The sequence below is a fragment of the Bos taurus genome, chromosome 13 (genome assembly GCF_002263795.3).
Source record: "Bos taurus isolate L1 Dominette 01449 registration number 42190680 breed Hereford chromosome 13, ARS-UCD2.0, whole genome shotgun sequence".
In the NCBI taxonomy this organism is placed as follows: domain Eukaryota; kingdom Metazoa; phylum Chordata; class Mammalia; order Artiodactyla; family Bovidae; genus Bos; species Bos taurus.
Window position 1 is genome coordinate 54,566,542 of NC_037340.1, and position 17,186 is coordinate 54,583,727.

The 17,186-nt window shown below is 60.1% G+C and overlaps 2 protein-coding genes and 1 long non-coding RNA gene across 3 annotated transcripts; 1 reads left to right on the top strand and 2 right to left on the bottom strand.

Moving 5' to 3' along the window:
- Positions 1-450: 450 nt before the first annotated feature.
- Positions 451-8,061, bottom strand: OGFR (opioid growth factor receptor). Its single transcript, NM_001077019.1, is given in 7 exon segments — positions 451-1,797; positions 2,521-2,669; positions 3,270-3,336; positions 4,079-4,157; positions 5,060-5,138; positions 5,675-5,743; positions 7,902-8,061. Coding segments are annotated over 7 exon segments (1,608 nt in total). The 5' UTR covers positions 8,049-8,061; the 3' UTR covers positions 451-779.
- Positions 8,062-8,138: 77 nt separating this feature from the next.
- On the top strand, positions 8,139-13,925 carry LOC132346929 (uncharacterized). Its single transcript, XR_009496936.1, has 4 exons — positions 8,139-8,928; positions 9,059-9,135; positions 12,528-12,646; positions 13,570-13,925. It is a non-coding gene; the product is annotated as an uncharacterized lncRNA (long non-coding RNA).
- Positions 10,325-14,919, bottom strand: MRGBP (MRG domain binding protein). The gene is given in 5 exon segments (NM_001206561.1): positions 10,325-11,518; positions 11,926-12,000; positions 12,256-12,337; positions 14,078-14,199; positions 14,705-14,919. Coding segments are annotated over 5 exon segments (615 nt in total). The 5' UTR covers positions 14,853-14,919; the 3' UTR covers positions 10,325-11,330.
- Between the last annotated feature and the right edge of the window lie 2,267 nt (positions 14,920-17,186).

The following is a 17,186-nucleotide window of genomic DNA, read 5'->3' on the forward strand; positions in this document are numbered from 1 at the left end:
CTCTGTTCCCATGCCAGGTTGGAGGGCCCAGGGTCCCTGTGTGGAGGACCCATGGGCTGAGGGGCGGCTGTGGCTGCCAGGGTGGGGACAGAGGGGACAGAGCCATGGAACCACCACAGAGCTTGTGCTCTGAGGCGCATCACAGAGCCCCAGATCAGGGCACACCTAACACTGCTCCACACCCTTGAATTGCTGACAAAAGGCAGCCTAGGGACCCAATGCCCAGCCCCAGAGGCTCTGGGTGGCCATGGGGTCAGGCATTTTGGGGGGTGTACACTGGGAGGCACACATGCTCAGGAGGGCTGCACCAGGGTCATGCCCCAGGCACTCCCACAGCAAAGTGGTGATGCAGCTGGGCCATGTGCACCCAGAAGTCCAGCCAGAGGTACTCATGAGACCAGCCCCTCCCCTGCCCTGGCCATCCACGGGCTGCCGTCCATACCGAAACACTCAAAGTCAAATGAGTTTATTCAGAAAAGGCCTCTGGATCAGAGTAAGAAAATGAGTGCCCCCTCCCACCCCTCCAGACCCTGAAGGGCCAAGTTACAAAGGTTGGTGGGGGGGAGGGGGGTGACAGCACACAGGAGGGAGGAGGTGGGAAGTGAGGTGGAAGGAAGAAGGCTGAAGCCTCAGCCTCCCCGAGGACTGGGCCTGGCCTCCTTGCAGCTGCAGTGACCACCAGGGACAGGCCAACAGAGCTGGACACTGAGAACAGCTGACAACGTGGCTCCCAGGCCTGTGGCAGGGCAGGGCCAGGAGGGCCACGGGCGTCTGCTTCCCTAAGGCTCTCCGGGATGGACACAAGGCCCCACCTCTGTGGGCTCTGCTCTCTCCTCCACCTCCGGTGCTGCAGTGCCTGGGCTGCCAGGGGCACTCTGCCCCAGCCCTGCCTGGCCTTCTGTTTCCTCTTTGATCCCATTTGCACCCTCTTCAGCCTCTGAGCACTCAGATGGGGCAGGGGGCTTAGTCGTGGCCAGTGTCAGGGTGCCACCATCTGCTGCTGCCTCTGGGTGATCACTGGCACCTTGGTCCATCTTCCTTCGCTTCCTTACCTCATCGGCCACCTTGGCCCCTGGAGGCTGGGGGCAGGGCTGCTTGGCCTCCTCTGGGGCCTGGCTGACCACTTCCTGGGTCTCCACCCTGAGGCTGCCCTGGCTGAGGGCGCAGCCTTCCAGGTTCAGGGCGATCTTCTCCACCTCAGAGGCGCTGGCGCCTGGCTCCCCCAGGGCCCGCTCCCGCAGATTCGCCTCCAGCTTCCTCTTCTTGCTCTCCTTGGGGTTTGGTGACTCTGGTCCCTGCTCCTCGCTGGTCTCATCTCCCTGGTCCCTTTCCAGGGCTCTGACCTCCTGGGACTCTGTGCCAGGTAGCTGGGGACCCTCGGCCAGTGGGCCTGCCTCCTCGTCCTTCCCCAGCCCACAGGTGTGCCTCTGGGTGCTAGCTTCAAGGGGGGGTTCCCCAGGGCTCTCCTCCTCCTTCGCCTGTCTGGGGCAGGCCAGCCGGGATGAGCAGGGTGGTGAGCATGGCTTGAACTTCTGCAGTTTGTCCTGGGGCCCCCAGACGAACCTGTAGCGGGGCCGGAAGTGCTCCCAGGCGAAGCGCAGCAGCTCGCGGCGCTGGTGCCGGCAGCGCACGGTGAACACAAAGTAGTCCAGGGCGCTGTGCCGCAAGCCTGGCAGCTGCCTCCGCACCAGCGTCTCCTCCAGGAAGAAGCGGGCCAGGGGTGCCTGGTAGTGCGCCAGCCCCAGCTCCCCCAGAGACTTGAGGATGCGGGTGATGCGGAGGTTGTTGTGGCTGTGCCTGGTGGGGACAGGAGGCGCTGGTGGGGCTGCACGTGGGTGGGCGGTGCTCAGCCAAAGACTGCCCTTCTCCAGCCCCCCCCTCACACTCCCCCAAGAGGCTGGTGTCCACCAGCAGAGACACTCCAGCCCACAGGTCAGTCCCCATTCCTACCCTGTCCTCAGGTCCCTGAGAAGATGGCCTATGTGCCTGGATCGTGCAGGTAAAGAACTGTGATGCGTTCCCTAGAAGGGTGACTGTCCCCTTGGTCCCATGGAACACGCACCCTCAGCACAGCTGGAGAAGAACCAGATGGGGACCCTCTAGAGGCAGGGGTCTGTTGCCCATGTGCCCTGAGCTGCTGCCCCTCCACCCAGTGCATCCTAGGGGGGAGAGGGGAGCATGTCTGCCACACCCTCCAGGTGGGATGCTCAGTGATGTAGTGAAAGTGATGGAGCCCCTTGGCAACCCAACCCATGCCTACATGGGTGGCAGGCCATAGCAGGAAGCCCACAGCTGAATCAGGTGGCACTCACCCCTACTCCTCCCGCTCCCTCTCCTGTCCTGCCCAACCTGGTCCCATCCTCACCCCACTCTGTCTTGCCCCCACCCTGCCCTTGCCCCACCTCCACAAGCTCAGAGGATGCTGGGAGTCTCAGGCTCTGCCTTGCAGGCCCCTCCCCAGAGATGTTTCTCGCAATCAGAGACCAGCTGTGCAGAACCCCAAGCTCCTGGCCTGCTCACCAGTTGAGGTTCTGGAAGCGCTTCTGGTAGTTGTGTGCTCGGCACACCTGGCCGGTATCTCGGTCCTGGAGCTGGATCCCAAAGAAGCCCAGCATGAGCTCGTAGGCCTGGACCAGCCGCTTCCTGACCTCCGCAGACTTCTTAAATGCCTGGAAAAGCCCCCAAGGGTGGCAGAGAGCTCAGTGTCAGTGCAACACAGCCAAGAGCTGGACACCTTCCTCAGGCCCAAATTCATCTGGGGCCTTGGCTCAGAAGGCCAGGGCGCAGGAGCCTGGGGCTGCTCACTTGACTTTGAACTGGCACCAGACCTCCCCAGCCTGAGGCATGTGCTGTAGCCTTGAGAGGAACTCCCTGACCTGCGGGAAGACCTCAGGGACCCTAGGGCTGGACACAGGGCTGTAAGCACCCATCCTGTCTCCTGGGCACACCTGCTTGGCCTCCCCGGCTCCTGGAGCCCCCTCCCCACTCGCCAGGCATCATCGATCCAGCCCAAACCAGGGCTGACCAAGGCAAAGCCTGGTCACTCTGACTCTGCTTGTGGCCCCTTCCCGAGACCCCTGGACATGAGCAACCCTCTCAGTCAGATTTCTCTGGAAGCCTGCAAGGAGCACTGAGGGCCAGAGGCAAGGACCACTTATGAGGGAAGATAATAAAACTGTGGGTAGGGGAGTCCTTCAGCTCCTGTTCCCCAAGGGACCCATGAACACCTGTGGCTAGCCGTGACCTGTACCTTGACCTCCAGAGCTCACCTCGATCTCCTGGAGCGTGAGGGGCTTGGCGTGCCAGTTCACCCCTGGCTCCCGCAGCGGAAACAGCCTGTGAGGGAAGGGATGGCACAGGCCTGGTAAGCAACACTCGCGGACCCTGGGGCTCGGCTCAACTCTGGCAGGGCTGGCTGGACCTGGCGTGCCACATGTGCTGTGATCTCTCCCCAGTCAATAAAGTCAAAGGGTGAGGATGGAAGAACTCCAGGGGGAGTGCCCAGGATAAGGACCCAGGACAGCCCACCCACAGGAGTCCCAGCCCACCCAGAGTCCAGCCTGCCCACGCAGCAGGAGGGCACCTGCCAGACAGCGACCAGCCTCTCTACCATTCCCTTTCATTCTCACGTTCTTCTTTGCCGCCCACCATTAATGCTGCGGAATTATTCTCAGGGATATCCTGTGCCCTGGGTCAGTCGCCTGCAAGCCGTCCTTAAAGGACACTGCATTTGCAGGCCAGCGTCCGGGGAGCACCTTAAGACACCATTAGAATCCGCCCTTGCGGCAGAGGGGCTCTGTGGACAGATTCAGGACAGCCTCATGGGGCCTCCAGCGAGCCAGCTAGTCGACTGCTCTTGCTATCCCCCAAAGCCAGCGTCAACCCCCAGCAGCTGAGGCTGTTTCCAGCTGGAGAACCCAGACCCGGTCTCCCCTTAGCTGGCCCCTGCCCGCAGAGCCAGGCACGGGGCACAGAGGGCAGTGCGCCTGCTCAGTAAGCCCGGCGCCTGGAAGAGGTGGAGCCAGGATCCAGTACGGGCGGAGCCTCAAGCCCCTCCTCAGAAGCCCCGCCCACTCACCACTGGATGTAGGAGTGATTGTCCTCCAGGAGTTCATAGTCATCCTTCCAGTTCTGAAGAATGTCCTCAATGAAACAGCCTGGGAGGCCCACAGAGACAAGTCAGGGGGACTACCGAAAGCCCCTCCCCTCGCCCCTTTCATGAGGACCTTGGGGTTCAGGTTGTGCACACCTCCTGTGATGTTAACCCAATTTAGGCTGACCACCACTGTGCAATCTGGAAGGTGAACCCTTATGGCTGATAGAGGGCAGACCGGAGTGGGCAGGCCATGCTGGCACTCTGGGTGGGAGAACCTGGGAGGCCCCATCGGGTAAGAGAGAGTGGTCCCAGATCTAAACCTGTCTTTGCAGAAGGGAGGCCTTGCTGCACCCCACAAACCACAGGCTGCTAGCTGGAGTTCTGCCTTCACACAGGGCCTGCTACCAAGCCCTACGCTGCAGCCTGGTCTCCGCAGGGCACCCCCCACTTTCTGCAAAGGGCCTGGAGGGGAATATTTGAGGCTGTGCGGCCCCTGGCGCGTGCAGCAAAGGAGCCATGGACAACACGTATGTGGATGGGTTCTGATAAAACCTCACCGTGGACACTGAAATTTGAATCTCATATGATTTTCACATGTCATAAATGTTATTGTACCATAAAACTTCCCCAACTGTTTAAAAAGGTAAAAACCATTCCTTCCTGTTAGTTTATGTATGCAGCTTCCTCACTATGGAGGCAGAGTCAAGTAGTCGTGACAGAGATTGTGTGCCTGCAAAGCCACCAGCATTCATCGCCTGGCCCTTTGGAGCATGGTGGCCACTGTGTCCAGGCCAAGGGTTGGGGCCCTGGGAGTCCCTCAGCAGCTTTGGGGGGTGGGGGGGTGGGTGCTGTGGGGGTATATCTGAAAGCCACAGGTCCAAACCATGTCCCAGCAGACCAGACAGGCAGAGGAGAGAGGAATACCCCTAGAATGGAGCTGCCGGCAGCTGGGCAGGTACACACCGTTAGGCAGGAACCGAATCTCATTTTTGTAGAAACTCAGGTTGAGCATGTCGCCATTGTCATCTCCTTCTACCAGATCCTACAGAGCCAGAGAAAGGTGACAAGGTGTCATCCAAACAGGCTGACTCCAAGGACCCCTCATACTGAAGCATTCCTGGGCTGGGTGGGAGGAAGGAGGTGTTGGCTCTTGGCCCGTCAACCTCCAGATATCCTGAGGGCTGGTGAAGACCCCAAGTGCCAAACCTGGGTCCCCCACGCCACAGGGGAGGACCAGCCTTCACACTTGGGAGACAGCAGCCACCTCTGACCACCAGTGACGACCATCCCCTCCTCAACAATGTGGGCCAGGGCTGGGAGGTCCCCTTCATCTGCACCCCAGAGACAGCCCAAGGGTTCCCTGAGACTCTTGGGTACAGAGGGCAGGGGCTGAGGACAACAGAAGCCATGAGATGGGCTGGTGGGGCCCCCTGTGGATGAGCTGGCGGCTGGCGCAGTCACAGTGTGAAAGGTGAGGGTGCTGTGGTGGGAGTTAGGGCGTGGTGCTGTCACCCCGTGATTACAGGAAGGATTCAGTCCTGGTGGGCTGCAGGGGTGGGGCTGTGCACAGATACCTACCGGGTAGTGGTGCCGGTACCGGCGTGTGTCCCGTGCAGCTCTCCAGTTTCGGGACCCTGTCACCTTGAGCTGGAGAGAGAGAAAGGATCAGATCCCAGTGGGGAGACCCTCCCCATTCTTCAAGGCAGCCAGCAAGCAGGACCCACCCCAGGGAGGACCCACCCTGGTAAGGGCAGCAAGGACTGGGCCTAGCTGCCAGCAATATCAGAGGGGCCAGAGTAGCTGGAGTGAGCCCTCAGGACTACAGGCTAATGTGCATTCTTGGGGTGCCCCCCGACTCCAGCATTACTTTCTCCTCCCTTGTTTGCTGGCATCACAGTCCAGGACCTCCTCTGGGAACCCCACCTCCCCCAACATTTCCTCCTTGCCCTGCGCTCTAAGCTAACACCTAAGGGGCTGTATTGGAGAAGGAAATGGCAACCCACTCCAGTGTTCTTGCCTGGAGAATCCCAGGGATGGGGGAGCCTAGTGGGCTGCCGTCTATGGGGTTGCATAGAGTCAGACACGACTGAAGCGACTTAGCAGCAGCAGCAGCAGCAGCAGCAAGGGGCTGTATACCCAAGGGCAGTGGCCTTGCCACCTAGAGCCCCAGATGCTTCTGAAGAGGGTTTCTTAGCCAGATGCTGGTTAGGTCAATGGACAGTAGGTGGAAATGAAACTCAGCAGAAGCTGCCCCACCCCTCATCAGCATCCATTTCTCAGCCTCCCTGGGTCGGTCCAGAGGGTGGGTCCTGGTCAGGTGGCCAGGTGGTCAGGTGCACAGCTCAGAGCAGGGCCAGCACCATGGGTGCACAAATGACAGTGTCCAGGAGGAAGCACCAAAAAGCCACACCGGGACCCAGTGTGTGGCAGCCAGGAAGGACCATGGGGGAATGGAGAGGGGACTGGGACTTTGTAGAAGGAGAGAAGCCATAGCAGAGGGGCAGGGAAGAGGTCAGAGGACCATGGGCATCTCACAGGAAGGTCCACGTGCCGAAGCACTGCTTTAGGAGTGTGGCCCATGGAGCTATAGTGAGGATGGTGTCCTGCCACCTAAGCTGCACCACGTCCAGTGGGCATCCGCCTGGGGGAAGAGGTGGATTCCTGCCCTGTGATCTGTGCCCCTGACCACTGCCCAGCCTACCTACCCTAGGAACTCGTGCACCCCTGAAACACTGGAAATGTGCCGAGGTCGCCAGCCTTCTCAGCAGGCCCAGGAGCCCCTTGGGGTTCCTCTTGCTGACCGACCACTCCAAGACCCGGAGAGAAATTTGAACACCAGAGTGCTCATCTGCAGCACGACAATCCATCACTGAGACCACTAAGGCTGGAACCCAAGCTTCCCCAGATACGGTGCCAAGATATCCTCATCCCAAAGGGAGGGGGACACGTCGTGACAACTATCACTTGGAGCCCTCTCCCTCACCTAGAACCCCAGCTGGAGCAATGGCGTACCCACTCGGGGATTGTGACACCTGGTAAGTACCAGCAAGTAACTGCCAGTAATGTTGAATAACCATGGTTATGACAAGTAACCAGTGGTGACAACGAGGAGCTGGTGGGCACACCAGCTGCCCTGGCTCAGGCAAGCCACACACATGTAGCCTCCAAGGCCACCTCCACACACATGTAGCCTCCAAGGCCACCTCCAGACGACATGAGGTCAGCCCCAGTCAGAGCGGGTAGGTGCTGCACCTAGTGAGGGTCAACGGAGTGGGGCAGGCTGGGGGCTCTGGGGCCTGGGGAAGGGTGGAGTCTTGGGTAGGGGAGCCGGGGTGGAGGTAGCAGCTCCAGGAGAGAGGCGGTGAAGGAGGCCAGAGCTGAGGGCTGGGTCTGTCTAGAGGACAGAGCCAAGGGCCTGAGGCTGGGATGTGACAGGGGAGTCAAGGATGTGCTGGGGCCATCCTCTGGAGGAAGTGTCACCGCGCCGATCTGGCCCTGGGGATAAGGGTCTGAGAGTGGCCCCGGATTCCCTGCAAGGTGCCCTGGCGGGGGAGCACGCGGGGGAGCGGGTCGGAGCGGACCTCAGCGTGTCCTGGGAACCAGGAAGCGAGTAGCCGGAGGACAGAGAGGGAAGGGGGCCACCGCTGGAGATGGGGAGCCGGGCCCCAAGCCGGGTCTCTGGGAGGTGCCTTCACACCTGGCCCCGTGGCGGGGCGGGGAATGGCTTGCCAGAAACCGGGCTTTGCCCCCTTTGCCGCCGCGGCCTCCCCAGGGGCGCCGGGTTCCCAGGGCGCGGGGGCGGCACCTGGAGCGCGCTGGGCGGCGCGTCCTCCTCGGCTTCCGCGTTCCCCAGAGCGCCGGTCTCGCCATCCTCGCCGGCTTCCGCCCGCGGGCCCTCGCCGTTCTCCTCCTCATCCTCGTCCCAGGTCGAGTCGCAGTCCGAGTCCTCCATGCTCCGGTGGCGGTGGGACCCGCTCCGGCGGAAGCGAAAGTGAAACAGGGAGGAAACGCGGGGGCGGGCCGGGGGGCGGGTCGGAGGCGGGCCCGGGGCTGCCGTCTCGGTCCGCCCAGCCCGGAGGAGGACCGTCCCCAGGATGTACCCTCCAAGGATGTCCCTCTGGAGAAGGCCTGTCCTCCCACACCGAGAATATCCCTCCCCCCGAGAAAGCCCCTCCGGAGGACGCTCCCCTCTCCCCCAAGGTTGTCCCCCCCCACCCCATGCCCACCTAGGTAGGGATTTCTCCCTGGAGAGGACCCTTGGGGGGTAGTCCCTAGGGTACCCTCTCAGGACCCTCCCAGGTCCCTTTTCCCCTGGAGAATGGCCTCCTCCACCCTGGAGGACGCCTACACGCAAGATGTCCAGAACCATTGCCCCGCCCCTGTGTTCTCCTCAGAAGAATGTAGACAGGAAGCCCGCCCCCTGAGGAGGTCCCCCAGAGCACCCCCAGAACGTCCCTTCCCCTCCGAACACCCTCCCCTGCAGGGCACCTCTCTCCACCATGATCCCCCCAAGGATGACCTCAGGGAGGGTGTCCCCCTGAAGGGTGGCCCCCCTGGAGCTTGTTCGTAGCAGATGTCCCCCACAAGTGTGCCCCTAGGAGGATACCCCAAGTTGTCTGAGAGTCCCATAGTGCAGTGTCCTCGTGGGCCTGCCCTCCTGTCCCCTCTGCTGCAGGTAGTGGCTGTAAGGCAGCATGGGTGCTGCCGTCACTCACTTGGAGGCACCAGGTAAAGACCCAGACACCCGGAGACAGGAATGACCCGGGGTCACCCTCAGGGCTGGTCAACAGAGACTGAGGCCCTGCCCAATGCTGCAGGCTGCCAGGCCTCAGGTTGGTATGCCCAAGGATGTGACAGTCCTTGAGCTCTGCATCTGCGGACAGCTCAGAGCTGGACAGAACCTGCCAGTCTTGGCCATGGGCACGGCTGAAGACCCTTCATGCTGGTGCCAACTCCTTGCAGGCTTACCAACCTCCGTTATCTCTCTGGGTACCATCTCACCTGGACAACCTTCAAGGACAGTGGTGACTCCCCCAAAGGTATGGAGTTCTGGGCATTTCTGCAAATCTTCTGCCACTGATGGCCAGGGTAGGTGTCCCAAGGAGGAGGCAACAGAGGCAGACGGCCAGGCATTGTGCTGTGCTATGCTAAGTCACTTCAATCGTGTCCAATTCTGTGCGACCCCATAGACGGCAGACCACCAGGCTCCCCCATCCCTGGGATTCTCCAGGCAAGAACACTGGAGTGGGTTGCCATTTCCTTCTCCAATGCGAGAAAGTGAAGTCGCTCAGTCGTGTCCGACTCTTAGCGACCCCATGGACTGCAGTCTACCAGGCTCCTCCGTCCATGGGATTTTCCAGGCAAGACCACTGGAGTGGGGTGCCATCAGGCATTGTGCAGGGCTGGCCTATTGCAGACTGTGGCCACAGGCCTGGCCTTCTTAGCTGACTTGCAGCTGACTGTGACTAGACCCTGGCTGTGACTTCTGGAGGGATGGGGCCCTCTGATGAGGCACTGATGGGTGCTGGGGCGCTCTGAGAGCACTTGGGTTGGTAGGCAGGCCCTCCCACCTCTACCCGAAAACAGATAAGCATGCACTGGAGGACACAGTGCTGGAGCCCCAGGCTGCAGCACTCAGAGCACAGCCTCCCATACTGCCTGCTGCCACACACTTGTTCTCACATGGGGCCCAGCTTCTGCTTTACAAGTGCCAGTCACATTTGACTGTACCAGGGTGCCATCTAGATGCCCCTCCCTGTGGTAGGAGGCCCCTCTGAAAGTGTGATCTCCTGGAATCTCACCCCATGGGGCCCTTAGGCACCAGGTCTGACTGTGGGGTGTAAGCTTCTGCCTCAGCTTCCTGCACGGGGCAGTCAGGACGGAAGGCCAGGGCTGCTCAGGGTCAGTAGACCTGACATGAGACACTCCATGCCAGGCACTGCGGGCCCTACTGGGGCAGCAGGTGCCAGCCTCCGACCCCCACCCGGCCACCTCTCAGCCCATGGAGCCCCATGGGCTCAGGGATTTCCAATCTCCTGTGGCTGATGTTGGGGGGATGGGTGGCACCAGTGTCCTCCCGGTTTGTCAGGATGAGGGTGAGCGCCTCCTCTCTCACTTGGGAGGCCTGAGCTCCGCCCCAGTTCTCATGCTGCGGGGAAGCAAGCACTACTCCCATCAGGCACCACTCCGACTGGGTGCCTCTCTTGAGGTTTTTTATTTGAAGGGATGCTCACATGCAACAAAGTAGCCACTCTAGACCTGTTACTAGTTTGTATATTCATTGTATCAAGTGATCCAAGTACATCAAAGCCTAGCTTCAGTTATAAATCTTGGAAAAAGACAACCTCCTACTATAAGAAAAGTTAACTGTGATATCAAAATCACACAACTCCAGTTGCTTTTTTGTGCTTTAATGTCCCTCAGTCAAAAGCAAGTATGTCTCAGTCAGCCTGGTGCCCAGGCCGCATCAGTCCTCGGCCTGCCTCCCTCTGCTCATTCATTTGGTCTGTTTGCGAGTGGACTGACTCGAGAATACAAAAATAACCGCTACAAATTCTCTGTATCTGGCATATAAAAACTGAGTGAAAAGTATCTCAGTAGTCTGTTACCTTAAAACAAAACATCTCAGCAAAAAATACAACACAGGTTCAACTTCTGCAGTACTTTTTTCGTATAAAACCCTAGTAAAATAGGCTTCTTAAAAATTAAATAGTGAAATACCAACCAAATTATATACATCATTACAGTACAGATGAATGAGGCAAAGTACCCAGTTCTCAAGTCTCCCTGGTGGTGGAAGGGCCGGCGCCTGTGGCCTGACGCTCCCCCCCTGAGGCTGCAGTCAGTTGAGAGCCAGCCTTTGACCGGTGGACAGACGGAGAAACGGGAAGACCCGGGCCCCTCAGAGCAGAGAGGCAGTCCATGATTTATTGCTTGCTGTGTCCGCGCTCTGCCCACGCAGCCTGGTCCTCAGGCCCATGCCAACGCTTGGCCCCAGGTGCAGCTGAGCCACAGCAATGGAACCCACGAGTGTCCAGAGAGGACGCGGCCTGGGCTTTCACGTCCCGGGTCTCAGCATCTGAGCGGGACCCATCCTGGGCGTTGGGGGCCATCCGAGCCCAGACGGTCTGAGTGGCACCTCAGGAGCCTCTGGCACCCGAGGGCAGGCAGTAGGGCCGGTGGTATTTGACTCTCCCACTGCCTCGAGACTACAGCACCCGCCTGCTGTGAGTATCTACGTCCGGCGCCGCTTGGCTGCGCTGGGGCTGGAGGGGTTGCTGTTGGCGGTCAGGACTTTGTCGGTGACCCGGCTGCGCTTCCGCTTGTCTGGCCCCTCTTTGGACCCCAAGTCCGAGTTGTTCTTTTCTTTGTCTTTGCTGGACTTTTCTGTTGCTTTCCCCAAGCTTCCTGAAGATGAAAAAACTGGGAGACAAAATCATTTGGCTGAAAACAGAATATCCAAAATTTTATTTCATCTTCCTGTTCAGTTACAAAAATCTATACCTATGTACATGACATCGACCCCAAAAGGCTCCTCCCTAGCTGAGGTGCCTGCACGGCTGTGCCCATCTTTGCTTCTCGGGGTTCGCCCTGCACTGAGAAGGCTGCCACCCATTCTACTTTAGTCGGGCAGCCTCCTGCACCCCCACCCCCAAGGCTGGCTCCAAGAGTGACTCCCCTGTGTGGGAGGCTCTCCCCGACCAGACAGAAGCTGCCTTCTCAGCTGCTGAGACAGACGAATGACCCCATTGCCAGTGATGGGGAAGCCTCACCAGGCTGGGGTCCATGCCCCTGGGGCCCTACGGTGGGAGGGCAAGCTCCACGCTTACCATCATCAGCCCCGTTGTGGGGGTCCACATCTTCCTTCATTTCCTCTTTCATTTCCTCCTCTATGATCACTTTGCCTGTGGGGAGATAACCGACGATGACCTGGAGCCCACAATGGTGAGCGCCATGGCCCCACCTGACCACGGTGGCTCAGGCCAGGGGCTGCTGCCGACTTGGGAGGTGTCTGCCCCTGTCTTGGAGGCCCCCAGACCGCCCCATCCTGGAGGGTGAGCACCACCCAGCCAGTGACCCTCACTCTCTGAGGCTCGTGACCTTCACCCTGACACCACCGCCTTTTCCCATTCCCAAATCTGCCCTTGCCCGAGTCATACCTTCTCGGACTTCTTGAATGATTTCTTCTGGAAGGATGAAGTTCCTCTCTGGATTTGGGAACGGAAGAATCTCAGACTCGTGCTGATGACAAATAAGGGTTTTTTTTAGAAGCAAAGAAGAAAATATGATTTTAAATATCACATTTAAAAAAATGTGACTAGAGATGTAAGAGCTAACTCAGGAGTGACCAACGAGCACAGATGGCTGTCCTGAGGGGCTGCAGTGGGCAGGCGCAGGGCCTGAGGCCTTTGTTCTCTCTCGTGGAAACCAGGCAAACAAAGCAAAATGGAGGCAGCACCAGGAATGCTCGCCAGGCTCCACTTGTTCCCCAGATCACGGAGGCCCAGAGGGACAGAGAGCCGGAAACACCACCACCAGACAAAGGGAAAGGTGAGCTGGCGGGAAAGGTCTCTGGGTTGGGAGGGGATTCAGGAGACAGGGCTTCTAGTCCCCAATTTGGGAGCTGAGCTGCAAGCCTGGTGGTCAGCGAATAAGTGTGCCAACTGCCAGCTGGGAGCTTCACAAACCCTGAGAGCTCCCAGGCCCATGGTCATCCCATGGGGTGAGATCCACAGACCCATATTTACAAGGTCCCAGGTGACCATGGCATCAGCTCTATAGTGGTGCTGGGGTCCAAGGAACTGAGGAAGGAAGGGCTACCTGTCCTGGACTGAGAGCCCCCCTGGTGGCCCCCACAGCTGAGTATCACGGGGACCCCGTACTGGGCGTCACGGCCTCAGCACCCTCTAAGCCAGCGTCTGCACTTGAGAGCCATCTGTCCTGTCTACCGCACCAAAGGCCCGCAGGACAGGGGCCCTGCCATACTTGTCTCTGTGTCCAGCTCTGGGCCCCAGCCTGGAGTGGAGATGCAGGAAGCGTCTGGGGGCCAGGTGACACCCCAATATGACAAGCATGGGGGTCCTGTCAAACTGCTGAACATGGGAATTCTGGGGGAGTGAGGCCCCAACTGGTGGGCACAGCCCTTTGGGGGGCCTGCTTCAGTTCAACAGCTTGACCTCAAGTTCCCAGGTGCTAACTGCGGGCTGGGGGTCAGAGCAGTACTGTCATTTCTCTCCCTTCTCTGCCTTGGGACAAGGAGATGCAAACAACTTGCCCAAAGCCAACAGGGAACTTGTGGTGGTGAGGGTTAAGGACACAGGAGGGTCTGAGCTTCACTCTCTGCCTCATGACAAGCACCAGGTCTCAGTGGGAGGGGGGTGGAAGGAGGGAGGGGCACAGGGTGGGGTGCCGGTGCAGCCCCAAGTCCTGACGCCTGCTGCCACAGGGCCCTGACTCCTGCTGTTCCTCTGCAGGGAACACCCACCTGTCTTTTCTGCTGTCCTGGTTACTGAGTTGACCTGCTCTCCTTCAGACCCAGCATCTGGGGGTTCCCTGAGGGTGGCCTTCCGGTCAGCCTGGTTCTCACAAGAAGCCACCATATTCATCTCAATGTGACTCAGACCCAGTCACCTCCCTGCCTATAGCCCTCGGGAGTTTTCCACAGGACTGACAACCTAAGAGCCCCCTCCCACACAGGCCTCAGCTCCCTAGTTATCTCCTGGAAAGATCTTAACTGAACCTTGCCTCCCCCCCCAAATCTAAGGTAGGTTCAGTACAGTAGCTAGCTACTGTCACCAGGCTTGTGTTTTCATAAAACTACCCAGAGCTATCTCGTTTAACAACTCGTCACCTGTGGGACATCCTGGGTGTCAAGGTCCCTGAGGCCAGGACCTGGGTGGGTGGGGGGGGCGGACAAAGGCAGGGTAGGTGGTGTGGAGGGGGCTCCCTGCCAGCAGCTCTGTCTGCGGGGGTCCAGCTCACCAGTGCCTGCATGTCATACATGGTGCTCAGGTGGTCCCAGATGACCTTGGATGGGACCTGCCGACCGATGTTCTGGCTGAACTTGTCTCGGATACAGATCATGTGGAAGTGCCGGTTCACACCTGCAGAAGGAAGGGGTCGGCTTGTGGGGGAGGGGTAGGCCAGCTGGTAGGGTAGAAAAGAGAGGTAGGGGGCAACGGAGAGAAAGGGGGCAGTGGTTGCAAGGGTGTAGGGAGGCAAAGGTGGAGGGTGGAGGAGGTAGGAGGTGCGGGGGTAAGAGGTGGGAGAGGAAAAGGCAGGGGTCTGCAGTGGAGGTGTAACGAGGGGACAGGGGTCGGGGTGCACGTGAGGGCTGGAGTCAGCCGGGATGGGTGGCTGGACACAGGAAGGGGGCAGAGTCGGGTGGGGGTAGGGTATAGAAGGGGGCAGCGTGGGCAGGAGTTGGGGACTGCTGGAGGAAGCATGGGTGGGATGCGCAGGTGGGGGCAGGGTGCGCAGGTGGGGGCACGGTAGGCGGGGGTGCAGGCGCAGGAGGCCCCGCCCCGCGCGCCCAGCGCGCGTCCCCGACCGTTGCCGGCCGCCCCGCCCCCACGCGGGTGGGCCGCCCCGGCGCGGCGCTCTGCTCACCGACGGGCTTGTGGCCCAGCATGGCGTGAAAGAGGCACACCTCCACCTCGGGGCTCCACACCACCGTCTCTTCGGCCGGGCTGGTGGCCGCCTCCCCCGGGCCCTTGTCGCCGGCCGCGCCGCCGCCTCCCACCTCGGCCTCCCCCATGGCCCCGCCGCCCAGCGACGAGCCCCGGGCGGGAGCGGGCACGGCCACGAGCTCCGCGCAGGCGCACTCGCGGCGTGGGCGCGCGCTCGACGGGCTCGCTCTCGGGCTCTCGCTCGGCGCAGGCGCAGGCGCAGCTGAGCGCTGGGTCGCCGCGCCCCCAGGCGTCAAGGTCCCGCGGCGCAGCGCCGGCAGAGCAGGCGGATCAGGCGAAGGAGTCGGTTTGCGTAGATGGATGGAAATGCCCTAAATTAGATAGTTCCAGTGGCTGCACAGCTCGGGGTAAACCCCGCTGAACTCTGCGCTTACGATGGCGGGAATGCAAGCTGCACCTCAGTAAGAAGCAAAGAAAAAGAACAGGCAACCTACAGTTCCTGCGAGTAGGGGCTCCAAGGGCTTCCACTGCCTCCAGCTGACCCTCGGCCTGAGCGCTGCACAGAGAGGCTCCTGAACACCGGGGCAGGGACGTCGGGGTACAGCCTTCCCGCCCGGGGCCTCCAGGGTGACCGGCACTGGGCCCTGGGGGGTTAACCCTGGTCGGGAGGGGCGGGGCCTCTGGGGGCGGGGCCAATGGGGCGGCCGGCCTGGGCAGTCAGGTGACAAGCTCAGAGCTGCGCCCAATCAAGACCGCCGGCCCGCCCGTCCCCGCCCCCAAGGGCTTCTCCCCGCCCCTTCTCCGTCAGCCCACGCCCACGCGGTGCCCCGGGCGGGATACCCAAGGCTAGGAGCGCTCTTGCTCTTCGTCTACCCCTGGGTGTAGACTCCGGGTCGGCCTTCCGGGTCCCTTTCTGCCTCTGCGGTTTGCCAGCCGTGTGAGCCAGGCAAGACGCTGAGCCTCTCCAGGCCGCAGTGTCCTCCGTGCAGTGCAACTAACGACGGCGCCTTATCCTGGGGTGCCCTGGGCACACTCTCGCGCTTCTTAGCGGGCATTCGGAACTGCTCTGGCCAGCCTCACCCCCGGAACAGCGGGGACTCAGAGTCTTGGCCTCCCTCATGTGATGCCAGTCCCCACAGAGTGGGGACACGTGGCCCAGAGAGGATTTCACAGTGACCCAGTGCCACCGGGTGTCCTGGAGCCACGATGTGGAGGAACATTGTGACTTCGCTGGGACTGTGCTCCTTTCCTCTCTCTGACCCACAAGTGGGACTCCCCTCAGGGCTTGCTGTGAGGTGGAACGGAGCACAGCCCAAAGCCACTTCACATGGGCTCTGTCATACAGAAAGTGCTGACAGACAGTGGCCCTCATCATTAATCTCCCTACACTTGCCAGTCACGTCCGGGTCCCTGCCTCTCCACCAGGTCCACCTTCTGCTCATTCTATCCCCACCCAATTCCTGTCTTCTTCAATCTGGAGAGCCTCCTCCTCTAGGAAGCTACACAAGATGCCTCTAGGATGCCCACAAGACAGCCTCAGCCCATCTGTGCCTCTCATGCAATCTTTTCCTCCTGCCTGGGGTCACCTGGGTGCTGGGCTGTGTCTTGGTCCTCTCTGGTGGCCCCTGTAGCTGAGCTGTGTTCAGCCAGCAGCTGTGGTCCTCAGACACCTGGTTCCTTTCATTCCAGGCAGATCCTGGCATGTGTATCTGCAATCAGACTCAATGCAGAAAGACAGGTTGGATGATTTGGGCAAAAGGAAACTGCCTTCTCCACATCTTTCTTACATGAAGCCTCCTGGGTACTGCCCATTTGTCTGCTTCACCAGGTTTGTGTGGGACCGTCTCTACCCATGGGTATTGAGCCCACCTCTGTGCCCAGTGTCAGGGTGGAGCTAAATGCCATGCTCAGCTGCCAGGACTTTGCCTAATCCCAGTGAAATGGCTCATTTCTTTGTGTCCCACAGACGTGAGCACAACTGGAGCCAGACTGAGGCAGGATTCAGGAATCTGAACGCTGTGCCTGCACCTTCAGCCTCTGGGTTGTGGTGAATCAGATGTCAGGCTTCAGATCACCGTACTGGTGATCCAGCGTGGGCCACTGGGCCACCTGGGACTTATTTAGAATGTGCTGCTGCTGCTGCGTCGCTTCAGTCATGTCCGACTCTGCGCGACCCCATAGCCGGCAGCCCACCAGGCTCCCCTATCCCTGGGATTCTCCAGGCAAGAACACTGGAGTGGGTTGCCATTTCCTTCTCCAATGCATGAAAGTGAAAAGTGAAAGTGAAGTCGCTCAGTCGTGTCTGACCCTTACGACCCCATGGACTGCAGCCTACCAGGCTCCTCCGTCCATGGGATTTTCCAGGCAAGAGTACTGGAGTGGGGTGCCATTGCCTTCTCCGAGTGCCACTTGGGAAGGCCTATTTAGGATGAGCCTCCTCAAAATAACATACAGAAGAAAAA